Below are 16,900 nucleotides of genomic sequence, written 5' to 3' on the forward strand. Positions count from 1 at the left end.
AAAGATCACTTTTGATTGTTTTAATCTTTGTATCCCCAATTCCTACTTCTCATCAATCCATGTGTTCCTAGGAATAGAAAAAGCAAGTTGAGTTCTTGGGACCTCCTACTGCAAGAAATAAAAAAATATAGAAGCTGACTGTGGCCTGAAAGCAGGTAAAAACAACTGCAGACTTCTTCAAAAGTGTTGGAAGTCTAGAAACAAAAAACCAAAATCACAGAAATAAATTTAAAAGAAATTAAGAGACTAAGAGAGCCAGGCTCTGGTGGTGGCTCACATCTATAATTATAGCTACTGAGGAGGCAGCGATCAGCAGGATCATGTTTCAAAGAAAGCCCAGGCAAATAATTCACTAGACCCTCCCTCGAAAAAACCCTTAACAAAAAAGGGCTGGTGGAGTGGCTCGAGGTGTAGGCTTTGAGTTCAAGCTCCAGTACAATAAAAAAGAATTAAGGGAAACAGTCCTTCAAGGATGATATATAAGCTAAAAATATACATATAGTTTCAAAAACAAATTGCCACACTTACACATGTGTGCAACTATTTGAAATTTTTACTAGGAATATATTCATACAGTATTTAAATAATTAAAAGTAAAATAATTGGGGCTAAGGATGTAGCTCGGTGGTAAAACACACACTTAGTAGGCTCAAGGTCCTGGATTCAATCCCCAGCACCACAGAGGAAAAAAAAGATTAAAATATTAAAATTAATGAGTCCAATGGCAGCTCACATGCCAAAAACACCTTCTTCAAGACGCACATAACAAACTTACATATACTTACTCGTTTTTCTTCCTGGGGTATTTGGTTTGATTCCAGGGCTTTGTGCATGCAAGGCAAGCACTGTACCACTGAACTATATGCCCAATCCTTATACATATTATTTTTTTAAAAAATAAATAAATAAAACACCTAACAGAAGAAAGAGTTCTATAAAACATTAGTTATAGCCTTTATGAGATATGTTCCCCAACCTTGAGGCCAACATCAGAGAAAGTCCCAAAATGCTTTCCCAAACTATCCTTTGGTACTTTCATTTTAAAAATAGTTATACAGTGTAATTCTGCCCAATAGGACTTCTACTTTGGGCTATAAAATCCAAATTACCAAAGGCAGCAGTAAGGGATTCTAATACAGTAGCAATCCAAAGCACTTTGACATATTGCTATAACACATAAACAAGAAGCCCCATACATACTGCAGTATGAGGGAAAGTTGGTGGTTTTATTTACAAGCAATTACTGCTTTCCAAGTCATCCACAAAACAGCTAAAGACTGAAAAGGAAACAGGAAGATAAATGGAAGTTTTAAATTAACCCACAAAAGAAAAGTCCTATCCCAACCATTTTTGACTTGTTCTTGGTAGGCAACCATGCCTCCAACTTCAAAGAAAATTCAGAAACACAAAAGGCCCTCCCTCATCTTGTTCCTACAATGCCTGAAAATTTACCTGCATCCCTAGGTAAAAACCAGGTTTATCCTTTCCCTCCATCATTTAAAAAAAAAAAAAGGATCTCTGTCCTCTGTTAGGCTAATCCCTTTACCCATACTCCAGATGCTACTCCCTGTACACCATGTGCAAGGGTCTTCCTTCTCAGATCTTTAATTTATTTATCATTCAACCTTTTTAACAATGAATCAGCTTTCATGGTTTCATTTCTATCTATAAGAAGAAGCCCTCAAAAAATCATTTCTGGCCTCAACCACTCTCCTCAGCTCCAGCCATCTGGTAGCCTCTGAAAATCTCCACTTCAATGTTACACGAGAATCAAAAATTCAACATGTCTAGGCTGGAGATGTCACTCAAGTGACAGAACAATTGAATAACGTGTGTGAAGTCCTGGGTTCAATTCCTGGTACCAAAGGAGAGCAAGGGAAAGCAACATATCAAAATTAAACTCATCTTTCTTTTAAAACCTGCTCTACCTTGATTCCCTGTCTTAGAGAATAAACCACCATCTACCCAGTTTCCAAAATCTCTTGACTCCCTTTTCTCCTTGAGCATTCCACATCCAATAAAGTCTTCTGAACTCTACCTTATTAATACCCCTTGTATCTGTTCACATCTCCCCATCTCCACTTCTTGGCTCAAGTCCTTTTCACATTTCACTGGACTACTCTCAAGGCACAATGAACCAGACTCCTGCAATTCATTTTCCCTCTCTTCCTTCCTTCCTCCCTCCCTCACCCCTCCTCCCTCTCCTCAGGTCTTTACATATGCTATTTCCTTTGCCTGGGATACACTACCATTCTCCCTTCCCTTCTCTTCTAGCTAACTTGTATTCATTCTTTACACTTCAAGTGACCAATCGCTGCTTTGGTCCCAGAGTCATTTATTACCATAAAATAGGAGGGTATGTACCCCTCCTCAAAAGAAATTCATTACACTGTACTCTGCCTGTTCATGCTTCTATGTCTTCCTCCTTGCCTTGAGAGCAAGGGAAGATCTTGTTTACTGTGTCTTCAGCGCCTAGCACACTGTAAGAAATCAATCATTATTTATTGAGTACCTGAAGAGTAGAAAGCTTCCATATAAGCCTGTGATTTTCTACTGTTATTTTTCCTGGGTTACAGGAGAACAGCCCAGAGCCCAAGAGTCATAAGAGTACATCTTATAAAGACTGATCACAAACCACACTAACCAGCCTATCCATGCTGGTTTAGTTAATTCTCCAAATATAAAGTCAACCAAGTACAAAATTCCAGAGAATCTTCGCACATCATAATGGTGACACCCAACTTAAAGCAACCATAAAATTCTAATACTACATTTACTAAATTCTGCAGTGCCACATAGTGGTGAGTGATGGTAGAATAAAGATAAAGGACCTATAGGTAAGATAGAAGAGAACATCAGGAAATCTCAAGTGGCTGATATTTCCTGAGATAAGTGGGAAACATCTGAGGTGCGCCTATAGCTGTATGAACCAGGGCCTCCAGGCTTACTGAGGTAGCCTAGCTCACTGCATCAGTCTCAGGAACTTACATCAATGGGGCTCAGGCTGCCCAGCCCATTCTCCTGTTCAGAATCCTTTCCAGACTCAGTGCCCTGAGAGGACCGGGGATGGGATGGATGAATCCAAATCTCCAGGCGAGTGGTGTCATCTCCAATATGTGGGAAAGTAGACTTCTTTCCTTTCCGCCACTGATCAGGACTCAGTTCAAGTTCCTCATATTGCTTCTTCTCCATCTGTTCTGCCTATACAACATACAGACATACATCAGACTCTCCTGGGATTCAGCTAACAAGAGAAAAGCCCTCACCTGTGTTTGTTGCCTAAGGACTATAAAAAAAGCAAAGACTTTGCTACAGAATATCATCTGTTTTGTCTCACAGAAGTTACTTAATTCTGTGAACTAGATGCTATGGAACATGTATACCAAGGGCCCTGAAAGCTCTCCTGAAGATTAATTACATTCTGCACATGGGCTGACTAATAACCTATCAGCACAATCCCATGAAACCACTTGAGAATGTTATTAGTCATTCCCCTAAGGACACAAAGGTACAAAGGGAAATTCTTCTAGGAAGGAATGATTCTACCTACATCCCCACTTACCTTTCGTTTGGTCTCTTCAAACAAGCTCATTAGACTCTCTTTGGCAGTCAGGATGGGGTTGCTGGCAGCTAAACTACGCATATAGTAATATACAGCATCAAGCTTCCTCCTCTGTGGAAAGAGGCCAGAGATACTCAGTAAACTGATTTTTCTTAATTAGACCAGCATGATGCAGCTGACTCAGAAAATCCTAGTACCTCTCACAGCCTGTCCCCCAAGCTGTAAGGAATTCCAGTAAGAAAATCAGAATGAGCCAAGCTCATCCCTGTAATCCTAGCTACTCAGGAGGCAGAGATCAGGAGGATCATCATTCGAAGCCACCCTCAGGCAAATAGTTTGTGAGAGCCTATCTCGAAAATATCCAAACGAAAAAGGGCTGGTGGAGTGGCTTAAGTAGCAAAGCACCTGCCTAGCAAGCATGAGGCCCTGAGTTCAAACCCCAGTCCTGTCAAAAAAAAAAAAAAAAAAAGGAGTATCAGAATGTACTCCATGGGAAAAGCCATGACAACCATAACAGAGGTCTCTTCTTGCCCAGCATAGTACTTATATGCAGAGTCCTTCCAAGAGCCAAGGACCCATATGGGATAGAAAAGCACAAAATCTCAAAATGTAAATGGCAATTATGCATTGTTCTTAGGGAAACAATGTTCAACTCACTTTATATTTTATATTGTTATCAGAGTCAATATGGTATAATGAAATCATGAAATTAGGAGTCAGACAGACCTAGGTTCAAACACTGGTTCATTCAAATTTTGAGACTTTGGACAAATTATATAAAAATATTCCTAAGATTCCATATCCTTACCTTTAAAGTAAAAATAACAGTACCCACAAAGCGATGTCCTTAGGTTTAGAGATAGTATCTATGGTGTGATCACTTGCCTCACACTTAATTGTACTTGATGCCAATGTTATTAATTTTTAAAATAATTAATAGGTGGGTTGAATTATCTTTTTTTCTTTTGCAGAACTGGGGTTTGAACTCAGGGCCTACTCTCTGAGCCACTCCACCAGCCCTTTTTTGTGTTGGGTATTTTCAAGACAGGGTCTTTTGAACTATTTGCCCTGGCTGGTTTTGAACCAAGATCCTCCTGATCTCTGCCTCTGGAGTTGCTAGGATTACAAGCATGAACCACTGGCACCCTGCCTGTATATCTTAGGGCTATTATTATTCAATGAACTCAGCAAATAAACACTTCAAGCCGATTTTATAGCCAATGAATAGGGAAAAGAACTACAACAAGCTAGGCACAGTAGCACACACCTGTAGTCCCAGCTATTCAAGAGGTTGAGGTAGGAAGATTGTTCAAGCCCAGACTAGCAACATAGCAAAACCCCATTTCAAAGAAAAGGGAGGGAAGCTGGAAATATATGCAACTCAGCAGTAGATGGCATGCCTAGCATGCACAAGGTTCTAGGCAAAGGAAAGAAGACAGGAGGGAAGAAAGAAAGAATAGGAAGATCAGACAGAATGGAAAAGAAAAATAATGAAACAAAGAAGGAAGAATACATGAAAGCCTTTCTCAGAGTCTCTTCCATTTCATATTCATTTTCACTATTTTCTGTAACTGTCTCAAAACACATTTAAACTATCAGCTTCTCTCTCTTCTAGCATTCACTCATTCTTCAAAATTTTTACCTTGGACTGGAGGTGAGGCTCAAGTGGTAGAACACCTGCTTTGCAAGCATGAAACCCTGAGTTCAAATCCCACTCCCACCAAAAAAAAAAAAAGAAAATTTTTATCTCGTATTCATGTAGCATGGTTAAAGACATGAATTTGGCCCTGTATTTATTAAGTATAGCACTAAGCAAGTCAACCTGGAAGGGTTTCTTTATTCGCAAAGTGGAGGTATTTACACACATATGACTCCTGGAAAGACTAAATTTTCATAATGCATATAGTTTAACATAGTATCTGGCACACTGTTAAAGTCAGTTAAGTGGTAGCTATTTTAAATATTATTCCAATCCACACTAATCTCTGCTTGTATCAGTCACTTGATTTGAGGCTTCATTTCATTGATGCTTCATTTTTTTCATATTTAAACATTTCTGAAATTGACAAATAACACATAACCAAGGGCTGGTGGAGTGGCTCAAGTGGTAGAGTGCCTGCCTAGCAAGCAGGAGGCCCTGAGTTCAAACCTGAGTACTACCAAAAAAATAAATAAATAAATAAATAAAAACCTTTATAATCAAAATCTACCATTGTGTTTAGCTGGTGGAGTGGCTCAAGCAGTAAGAGTACCTTCCTCTAGCATTCAAACCCCAGTGCTGCCAAAACAAAAACCAGAAAAAGCAAAATCTACCATTGTGTCTTATTTTAATTTGCAGCATTCTTCTTTCTTACTAGAACAAAAAAGGAGTACCTAAGAATTACATATTTTATGAAACCTAATTTGTATCACTGTCTATATACCTCACTTGTCTTCTCAATAGCTTTATTTAGGACAGAAATCAAATCATCTATTACTCTCAGCACACCACAAAGCACTGCACACAAGGATGTTCTCAATAAATACCTACACTGATGGATTAATTGGAGAAAACAAAAAAGTTAAGAAAATGAGTTATTTGACAACTAGTATGAGAGGGAGACAGAAAAAGAGGGAAAGAAGAAAAGAACTTGAAGGGAGAGCAAATCTAGGTCAGAGGTCCACAAAAAGAAAACAACAATTTAATTAGAATGGCAAAAGGCCATTGAGGGAATTCAGCAAAGTTGTAAAACGTAGGATCAACACACAAAAATCAGCTGTATTTCTATATACTAACAATGAACAATATGAAAAGGAAATTAAGAAAACAATTCCTTTTATGATAGCATCGAGAAAAATAACATACCTAGGAACAAATTCAATCAAAGTATAACATTTATACTCCAAAAAACTATAAAGCAGTGTCAAAAGTAGAGAAGCCCTAGGTTAAATAAAACGGCATTCTGTGTTAGTGCATTAGAAGTTAGCAATACTTCCCAAGGAAATCTAGATTGAAAGCAATACTTATGAAAGTACCAATGATTGTTTTTGCAGAAATGAAAAAAACCAATCCTAAAATTCATACAGAATTGAGTTCCCACATAGCCCAAAGAATCTTGCAAAATAAAGAGTTGGAGGACTAACATTTCCTGATTTTTTTAAATCACAAACCTACAATAACTCTTCCAAGATAAACAAAAAAGGGGTCTCACCAGAATAATAAGTGGTAATCATAAAATGTAGGTGACAAGCCTCAAGGACAGGATAGATTAATGAGACCCTCTTGGAATGTCCAGTCTAATTAGGATGGGGGCAACTAACTAGCTGCTCAAGCTTGACCAGAAGTCAATTAGACAATCAATTATAACCACAGTGTCAGAGGTAGAGTGGGGAGGGATACCTAAATTGGCCTTTATCTAATGTCATGAACTTCAGCCAGCCTTTGGATTAGCTCCTTCACTAAGTCCCACCCATTAGGGTATTTTGCTATCCTTTCAATAAACTTTGTGCTTGCTTTACTCTTAAATTCTGATCTGGTGTGAACTTACTTTAACTCTTAACTGCTTGTCTGGCACCTTCAATCACTGATTGCACCAGGACACAAACCCATGGAACAACAATCCACTCCAGTATCATTAGCATAAAGACAAATCTATGATCAATGGGGCAGAATAAAGAGTTCAGAAATAAACCTGTACATCAACTGGTTTTTGCCAAAAGTGCTAAGACCAGTCTATGGAGAAAGAATAGTCTCTTTAAGCAAACAATGCTGATATAAAAGAATAAAGGTGGACCACTTCCTCAAATTAAATGCAAAAATTAACCTCAAATGAACCAGAAGTGTTGGTGAGAAAGTAAAGAAACTGGAACCCTTGAGCACTGTTAGCAGGAATATAAAATGGTACAGCTGCTATGGGAACCAGTATGGACATTTCTCTAAAAACTGAAAAGACAAATACCATGCAATGCAGTAATTCCACCTCTAGGTATAGACCCAACAGAATGCAGGCAGGGTCTCGAAGATATTTGTATACTCATGGTCACTGAGGGATCATTCATAAAACCAAAAATAGAAGCAACCCAAGTATCCATTAACAGATGAATGAATATAGAATAGTGCACCCCTAATCCACAGTTTTGCTTTCTGCAGTGGCAGTTATTCACAGTCAACTGCAGGCCAAAAATACTAAGTGTAAAATCTTCCAAATAAACAACTGATAAGTTGTGAATTACATGCTGTTCTAACTAGTATGACAAAAATCTTTTTTGTTGCATATATTGTTTTAATTGCTTTATTTTTATTAATTATTATTGTTAATCTCTTACTGTGCCTAAATTATAATTCAAACCTTAATATAGCTACAATACATATGTGTAAAGTTCAGTACTCTCTGTGGTTTCAGCCATCCCTGGGGATCTCAGATCATATCCCCCGAAGAGAAGGGTGTGAGGGAGGGAAAAACTGTTCAAAATGTGGAACATACATGCAAGTAAATACTATTAGCTTTATTTATTTATTTTTGGGTGGTATTGGGATTTGAACTCAGGGCCTCACGTTGGCTAGGCAGGCACTCTATCACTTGAGCCACTCCGCCAGCCCTACTATTAGCTTTAAAAAGAAAAGAAGAACAAAGCCCTGAGTTCAAACCCCGGTCCCATATATGTTACAACATACATGAACCTCCTAAATGAAATAAACCAGTCACAAGACAAATACTGAATAATTCCAGTTATATGAGATACCAAGAGCAGAAAAATTCAGTGAAGAGAAAATAGAATGATGGCTGCCAGGGCCTCGGAGGGAGGAAGAATGGGGAACTATTGTTAATGGACTTAAAGTTTTGGCTTTCCAAGACCAAGAAAGTTCTAGAGACTGGCTATACTACAATACAAACATACGTAACACTGCTGAAGTGTACATATAAAAATGCATAAGGGGGGAGGAAGAGGGGAGTGGGGAGGTGGCACAAACAATGTATACGCTTGTAAGTAAATGTAAAAATAATAAAATAAATAAATACATTTAAAAAAAAAATTGGGTAAGGGCCAGGTGTTGGTGGCTCATGACTGTAATCCTAACAACTTGGGAGCTGAGATCCAGAGGACTGCAGTTTGAGGCCAGCCCAGGCAAACAGTTTGCATGACCCCATCTTCAAAATAATGAGAGCAAAATGGACTGGATGTGTGGCTCAAGTGGTAGAACGCCTGCTTTGCAAGCACCTGCTCTGCAAGCATGAAATGGAGGTCAAACCCCAGTCCCACCAAAAAAAAAAAAAGATAAGGGACAGCCATATGTCAGATAAAGGACCTGTATCCAAACATAGTTAAAACTCAACAGTAAGTAAAAAAAAAAATTAATGGGCAAAAACAAAGTAGCTTTTCCCCCAGAAGGGGGAAAGTCCCATGTAGTGTCAACATGGGTACCTCCTGCTGTATTAATGCCATTAGAATAATAAATGTGATAGATATAGTGGTGAAAATAAATAATCTTTAAAAATGGGCAAAAGATCTAAATATCTCACCAAAAGATATACACAAGGCAAATAACCATAAAGAAAAGATGTTCAACAGCGTATGTTATTAGGAAATTGTTAAAACAATGAGATACCACTACACACTTACAGATTGGCCAAAGAAAAACAAACAAACAAACAAACAGGCCAGAAGTTAGCTCAATAGTATGGGAAAAGACCAAGTCTGATCCCCAGCACCAAAAAAAAGAAAGGCAAAAATCCAAAACACTGCTTACCCCAAATGCTCTCAGGGACTCTTATTCATTATTATAAGGAATAGTACACATACTTTGGAAGACAGTGTCTTACAAGCAAAATATAGTCTTACTATACGATCTAGTAATTGTGCTCCTTGGTATCTACCCAAAGGATGTGAAAACTTATTTTCCACAAAAATCTACACACAAATGTTTATAACAGCTTAACGAATAATTGTCAAAACTTGGAAGTTTATCAATAGGTGAACAAATCAACAAACGGAAGCACATCCATATGATGGAGTAATATCCAGCAATAGAGATGAGCTGTCAAGTCACAGAAAGAACCTTAAATGTATATTTCTAACTGAAAATCAATCTGAAAAGACTCTACATTGTACAATTCCAACTATAAGGCATTATAGAAAAGGGAAAACTACAGAGACAATAAAAAGATCATTGGCTGTCAGCAGGTCAGAGAGGAGATAAATGGTAGAGCACAACATATTTATAGAACAATAAAATTATTTGATACTGTAATGGTGGATATATCATTATTTGCCAAAATCTACAGAACATAAAACCTAAGAGTGAAACCTAAAATAAAACTATGGGTTTCAGTTAATAATAATGTATCAATAATGGCTAATCAATACATATCCAATGCAAGATGTCAGTAATAGGAGAAATGGTAAGGGAAGGAGTTGTAAGGCTATATGAAAACTGTAGTTTCTGCTCAATTTGTCCAGAATGGCATACCACTTCACACCCACTAGGTTGGTCTTAATCTAAAAAACTGAAAAATTACAAATGTTGGTAAGAATGTAAAGAAACTGGAACCCTTATACATCACTTTTTTTTTTTTGGTGGTGCTGGGATTTGAACTCTGGGCCTCAAGCTTGCTAGGCAGACACTCTTATCACTTCACCCATTCCACCAATCCTTTTTTGTGTTGGGTATTTTTGAAACAAGGCCTCTCAAACAATTTGCCCAGGCTGACTTTGAACAGTGGTTCTCCTGATCTTTGCCTCCTGAGTAGCTAGGATTACAGGCATGAGCCACCGGTGCCAGGCTACAGCTAATGTGGAAAACAATTTAGTAGTTCCTCGAAAAGAAAAAGTTAAACATAGAACTAGCATATGACTCGGCAATGCTACTCTTAGGTATAATCCCTAAAAAACTGAAAATAGGTACGAAAATACTTACACATCATAGTAGTACTATTCACCATAGCTAAAACGTGGAAACCTCAATGTCCACCAATAATGGATGAATAAACAAAATGTACTAGCATATCCAAATAGTGGAATATTATTCACCTATGAAAACGAACTACTGGCACATGCATACATCTACAAGTTGTATGAACTTTGAAAATTTTATGCTACATTAAAGAAGCCAGAAACTAAAGGTCACATTATATGATTCTATTTATATGAAACACCCAAAATCAGTAAATCTACAGATATAGAACTCAGACTAGTGGTTGGCAGAGTCTAGGGATAAGGAGAAATAGGGAGTAATAATTTTTTGAAGGTAATAAAAATGTGTTCTAGGCACAAGAGGCCACGAATAGCCAAGGCAATACTCAGTCAAAAGAACAATGCAGGAGGTATCACAATACCTGACTTCAAACTATATTACAAAGCAATAATAATAAAAACAGCATGGTACTGGCACAAAAACAGACATGAAGACCAGTGGAACAGAATAGAGGATCCAGATATGAAGCCACACAACTATAAGCAACTTGTCTTTGACAAAGGAGCTAAAAATATACGATGGAGAAATAGCAGCCTCTTCAACAAAAACTGCTGGGAAAACTGGTTAGCAGTCTGCAAAAAACTGAAACTAGATCCATGTATATCACCCTATACCAAGATTAACTCAAAATGGATCAAGGATCTGAATATCAGACCCCAAACTCTTAAGTTGATACAAGAAAGAGTAGGAAATACTCTGGAGTTAGTAGGTATAGGTAAGAACTTTCTCAATGAAACCCCAGCAGCACAGCAACTAAAAGATAGCATAGATAAATGGGACCTCATAAAACTAAAAAGCTTCTGTTCATCAAAAGAAATGGTCTCTAAACTGAAGAGAACACCCACAGAGTGGGAGAAAATATTTGCCAACTATACATCAGACAAAGGACTGATAACCAGAATATACAGGGAACTTAAAAAACTAAATTCTCCCAAAACTAATGAACCAATAAAGAAATGGGCAGGTGAACTAAACAGAACTTTCTCAAAAGAAGAAATTCAAATGGCCAGAAAACACATGAAAAAATGCTCACCATCTCTAGCAATAAAGGAAATGCAAATTAAAACCACACTAAGATTCCACCTCACCCCTGTTAGAATAGCCATCATCAGCAACACCACCAACAACAGGTGTTGGCGAGGATGCGGGGAAAAAGGAACCCTCTTACACTGTTGGTGGGAATGTAGACTAGTACAACCACTCTGGAAAAAAATTTGGAGGCTACTTAAAAAGCTGGACATTGATCTACCATTTGATCCAGCAATACCACTCTTGGGGATATACCCAAAAGACTGTTACTCCAGAGGCACCTGCACATCCATGTTTATTGCGGCACTATTCACAATAGCCAAGTTATGGAAACAGCCAAGATGCCCCAGCACTGACGAATGGATTAAGAAAATGTGGTATCTATACACAATGGAATTTTATGCAGCCATGAAGAAGAACGAAATGTTATCATTCGCTGGTAAATGGATGGAATTGGAGAACATCATTCTGAGTGAGGTTAGCCTGGCTCAAAAAACCAAAAATCGTATGTTCTCCCTCATATGTGGACATTAGATCAAGGGCAAACACAACAAGGGGATTGGTCTATGAGCACATGATAAAAGCGAGAGCACACAAGGAAGGGGTGAGGATAGGTAAGACACCTAAAAAACTAGCTAGCATTTGTTGCCCTTAATGCAGAGAAACTAAAGCAGATACCTTAAAGCAACTGAGGCCAATAGGAAAAGGAGACCAGGAACTAGAGAAAAGGTTAGATTAAAAAGAATTAACCTAGAAGGTAACACCCACGCACAGGAAATCAATGTGAGTCAATGCCCTGTATAGCTATCCTTATCTCAACCAGCAAAACCCCTTGTTCCTTCCTATTATTGCTTATACTCTCTCTACAACAAAATTAGAGATAAGGGCAAAATAGTTTCTGCTGGGTATTGAGGGGGGGAGCGGGAGGGGGTGGAGTGGGTGGTAAGGGAGGGGGTGGGGTCAGGGGGGAGAAATAAACCAAGCCTTGTATGCACATATGAATAATAAAAGAAAAATGAAAAAAAATAAAATAAAAAAAAAATGTGTTCTAGGTAGGGGTGACAGAGATTTGTATTTTTTAATTAACAAGAAACATAACATTTCATTCAGCCATTACAAAGAAGAAAAGCTAAAAAGTGAGTCAAGAAATAAGAAGGAAGTAGGCGCCGGTGGCTCACGCTTGTAATCTTAGCTATTTAAGAAGCAGAGATCAGGAGGATCATAGTTTGAAGCCAGGCAGGGCAAATAGTTAATCTTATCTCAAAAATATTCAACACAATAAAGGGCTGGTGGGGGGAGTGGCTCAAGTGGTAGAGCACCTGCCTAGCAAGTGCAAGGCCCTGAGCTCAAACCCCAGTACAGCCAAAAAAAGGGAAAAATGGAGAATATGGCAAAGGTAGATAAGGAGAAAGGAAAGAAAAAATAATGTTTCAAAGAGGGTTAGAAAAAAACTCAAACACCCATCACAAAGAACAGGAACAAGGTAAAATGAGGAAAGAGATAGTAGAGCACCTGCTTTGCAAGTGCAAAGTCCTGAGTTCAAACTCGAGACCCACCAAAAAAAAAAGGAAAGAAATTCATTAGGTTCTGAAGGAAGTGTTTCAGAAAAACCACATTACTTAACTATTTCAACCCATAATTAGGAATTTCTTTGCCTCTTTTGAGGGATAAAGCATAATATAAATATGATTTAAATACTGCTCATTCATGCCAGGTGCTGGTGGCTCAGGCCAGGAGCTGGTGGCTCATGCCTGCAATCCTAGCTACTCAGGAGGCACAGATCAGGAGGATCACGGTTCAAGCCAGCCCAGGCAAAAAGTTTGAGAGACGCTATCTCGTAAAAACCCTTCACAAAAATAGGGCTGCTAGACTGGCTCAAGGTGTAGGCTCTGAGTTCAAACCCCGATAACACAAAAAAAAAAAAAAACCAAAAACCAATACTGCTTCTTTGGACAATGATTTTATACCACTAAGAAACTTTTGGGGGGCAGGAAGAGTGGCTCAAGCAGGAAGAGTGCTGCTTTACAAGCACAAGGGCCCTGAGTTCAAACCCCAGTGCCATTAAAAAAAAAAAAAAAAAAAAACAGCCAATTGGTATTTATGTTTGCCAGGAGCCAATGTCCCACTTGTAATTCTAGCTACTCAAGAGGTAGAGATCAGAAGGACTGAGGATCAAAGCCAGCCCAGGCAAAATAGTTCACAACCATATCTTGAAAAAAACCATCACTAAAAAAGGGCTGGTAGAGTAGTTCAAGGTGTAGATCCTGAGTTCAAACCCCAGTACCACCAAAAAAAAAAAAAAAAAAACCCATATTTTAAGAAAATCCAGACAGGTGCAGTGGTATAAGGCTATAACCCCAGGATTTGGGAGGCTGAAGCAGGAGGATTACAAGATTGAGGCCAGCCTAGGCTACATAGCAGACCTGTTCTCAGGCCCACAGGATTTCTTACCGTATACACTGCCAGCAAAGCCAACTGATTATAGGGGCGTCCATTCTTGGGAGCAATGTGCTGGGCCTTCAGGTACCAACTAGAAGAGAAAAACAGTAAGAAAATGCTAGTTCCATATCACCTCTTTCCCAATTCATTCTGATAACCCTACTATTTAAGGCATAATCTGGAGGGTGAGCTCGATGTTGCCCTGGAATGGTAAAGCATGACTAAAGAGACCAATAGTGATACTGTAGGACATCCACATGGAATGCAGCTCAAGTGGACCACTGCTTAATAGGGTTTCTCTTAATGCCACAGAGGGAAGAGGAATAACAAACTGAGAAAGAATACCTGCGTGCTTTCCCATAGTTTGCTGTATCATTGGCTTGCTCCCGATACCTAGCGATATCTCCTTGGCAAATCATACATCGCTGGGCGCTGATCAAGGCATATTTTACCTTCGAGAGAAACAATCAATTAGTAGAGTACCCTCAAAACACAAACTTGAATCCCAAAGGACAGGGATGCAGCCAAAATGACAGAATAGCATTGACTGAGGACTAATTGTTAAGTACAAAGTTTTCAGCCTAACCTTGACTACTGAAACACAGCCAATAGCATGACACAAAATTTACTGATAGAGCATGGTGGCAGCCAGGTACCGGTGGCTCATGCCTGTAAACCTAGCTACTCTGGAGGCAGAGATCAGGAGGACCCAGGTTTGAAGCCAAATAGTTCTAGAGACCCTATCTCAAAAATACCCAGTACAACAAAGGGCTTGGCGGAGTGGCTCAACTGGTAGAGCGCCTGCCTGGCAAGCGGCAAGGCCCTGAGTCACAGTGGCAGAAGGGAGAGGGGTGATTCTTATTTTGACTCTCAGGCAAATGGAAGATGACATTCCAAAACTAAGAGTCAGGAGACCTGACTTTGTAATTGTATGTGATTCCAAGGAAGTCCCTGGGACCCTTCATCTGACTATAAAAATATATATTCTATAGGGAAATGGAGGGAATAAATGAAGAAACAAAGTGGTATACAAATATTAAGACAATTGGTTACTCTGTTCTTTTCCTGCCATCATTATAGTCTTTCCTCACACTCACTATACTACATTCTCTTCATCTAAAACAAGTTACTTTTTACCAAATACCTACAACGTGCTAGATAGCCTCAGTACTATAACTATGTTTTCTCACTGACAGACTTGGAATATATCAGTGAGAAAACAACAAAGTGAACTCTTAACAATTCTAAGACATGGGCCTAATCCAAAAACATCTCCCTAAGGAGCATTATTTCACAACATCTAATTACATTCCACTCTACAAAAAAATTAACATGTCACCAACTAAAACACAAAACTTCGCTGAAAATAGACATTCCTGAGGAAGCTAAGTTAACTGGTTGCTGTGCATCAACCTCGGCACATAACTCAAATTTGTGCCTCAGCAAAGTTACACATCATGCCACACACTCTCAGAGTCCTGACTCTTCCACACGTTCGATGAACAAATAGCGCAAAAAAAAAAAAAAAACCCTAGGTATTTAACTGATAAAGCACAAAGAAAACTGGTTATTGTCACCATGCTACAGCCACTTTGCCATCTCAATGACAGCGAAAATGCAAAACACAATCTTTCAGAGGTTCTCTATCATCATCAGAATGAGATCCTAGATGCTGGAGCCTCTAATCACCTCTGAGGACCACTTTCTACTCCTCTCTATGCCTCAGTGAGATCAGTTCCCCTAACACGCCACACCTTTTCCACTTCCGGATCTTCAGTCACACTGTCTCTTCCCTTCTATAATGCTCTTCTTCCTGTCTTCCCATATACCTTCACCTGGCTAACGTCTGAGGTCTTTAGCCTCCTTAGACCAAGTTAACCTCTTTACAAGATATACCCACAACACCTTTTCCAAAGTCCACTAACCCAGCAATTATTCATCCAACATTTTCCCTCACCCTCAACTGGGATCATAGCTTTTCTATTCTGCATTGAATTACCTTTGCCTAGACTGGTACCTACCATGAAAGAACAGCTCAGTAAATACTTCTTGATTAGTAAAAGAGAATGTTAACAGAATAATTCATCAAAGGAATAAGAGTCAAGCAATGTGGCATATTCCTGTAATCCCAGCTCTTGGGAGGCTGAGGCTTCCAAGCCTAAATTTACCTCTTCCTTTACAGTCACTACCCTCACTCAGCCACAAACTGGGCCTTCAATCTTAGCCTTCACACCAAGTGTCCAGCAATTCAATTCTAGTTTCCTATCTTTCTAATCTGCCTTCTTTTTTCCACCTACTCAGCAACTGTCTCTACCTTAATCTATGTTTATAGCCTGACTCCCCTAACTCCACTCTTGATCAACTGCCATCCAAACCCACCAATTTGCCAAAATGATTGATTCTAAATACAAATCTGGAGTTGGGAAGTATGGCTCAAGTGGTAGAGCACTTGCCTACTAAGCACAAGACCCTGAGTTCAAACCTCAGTACCATCAAAAAAAGAGCAAATCTTTGTTATGTATTTTCTGAAATAGGTAGCTGATGGCTCCCCAATGCTGCTTACAGAATACAAACTCTTCAGCATGGCAGTCAAAAACCTTTGATCTAACTGCTTCCTACTTCACTGACTCCTTCAACAGCCCCACTTCCCATTATAAACACCAGCATGCTGAATTTCTTGCACTTTCTCAATAGCATCTGGTTCTCTCTCACTGTGCCATCTAAACTACCCCTCCCATCTTTCACACTCTTTTATATTTCAGGACTCAATTTTGCTGGGATATCACTCAGGACTACAGTGCATGAGGCCCTGAGTTTAATCCTCAGAAACATACATACACACACACACACACAAAAAAGGACCCAGCCTGACAGTCTCTGAGAAGCCTTCCTTTACCCTATTAGCCTAAGTTAGAACC

At 39.0% G+C, this 16,900-nt stretch overlaps 1 protein-coding gene across 7 annotated transcripts in view; it reads right to left on the bottom strand.

Moving 5' to 3' along the window:
* Positions 1 to 16,900, bottom strand: part of Smg6 (SMG6 nonsense mediated mRNA decay factor) — a 266,332-nt gene that overhangs the window by 204,484 nt on the left and 44,948 nt on the right. For 6 of the 7 annotated variants that reach the window (XM_074046589.1, XM_074046588.1, XM_074046591.1 and 3 more), the window contains 4 exons: positions 14,328 to 14,434; positions 13,995 to 14,073; positions 3,563 to 3,673; positions 2,989 to 3,201 (listed from right to left, as the gene is read on the bottom strand). In XM_074046589.1, coding sequence (XP_073902690.1) covers positions 2,989 to 3,201; positions 3,563 to 3,673; positions 13,995 to 14,073; positions 14,328 to 14,434 — 510 coding nt within the window. Of the gene's footprint in view, positions 1 to 2,988; positions 3,202 to 3,562; positions 3,674 to 13,994; positions 14,074 to 14,327; positions 14,435 to 16,900 lie in introns of those variants that run through there. The other variant, XM_074046593.1, reaches the window with a different exon arrangement.

The sequence above is a fragment of the Castor canadensis genome, chromosome 11, assembly GCF_047511655.1.
Source record: "Castor canadensis chromosome 11, mCasCan1.hap1v2, whole genome shotgun sequence".
Lineage (NCBI taxonomy): Eukaryota > Metazoa > Chordata > Mammalia > Rodentia > Castoridae > Castor > Castor canadensis.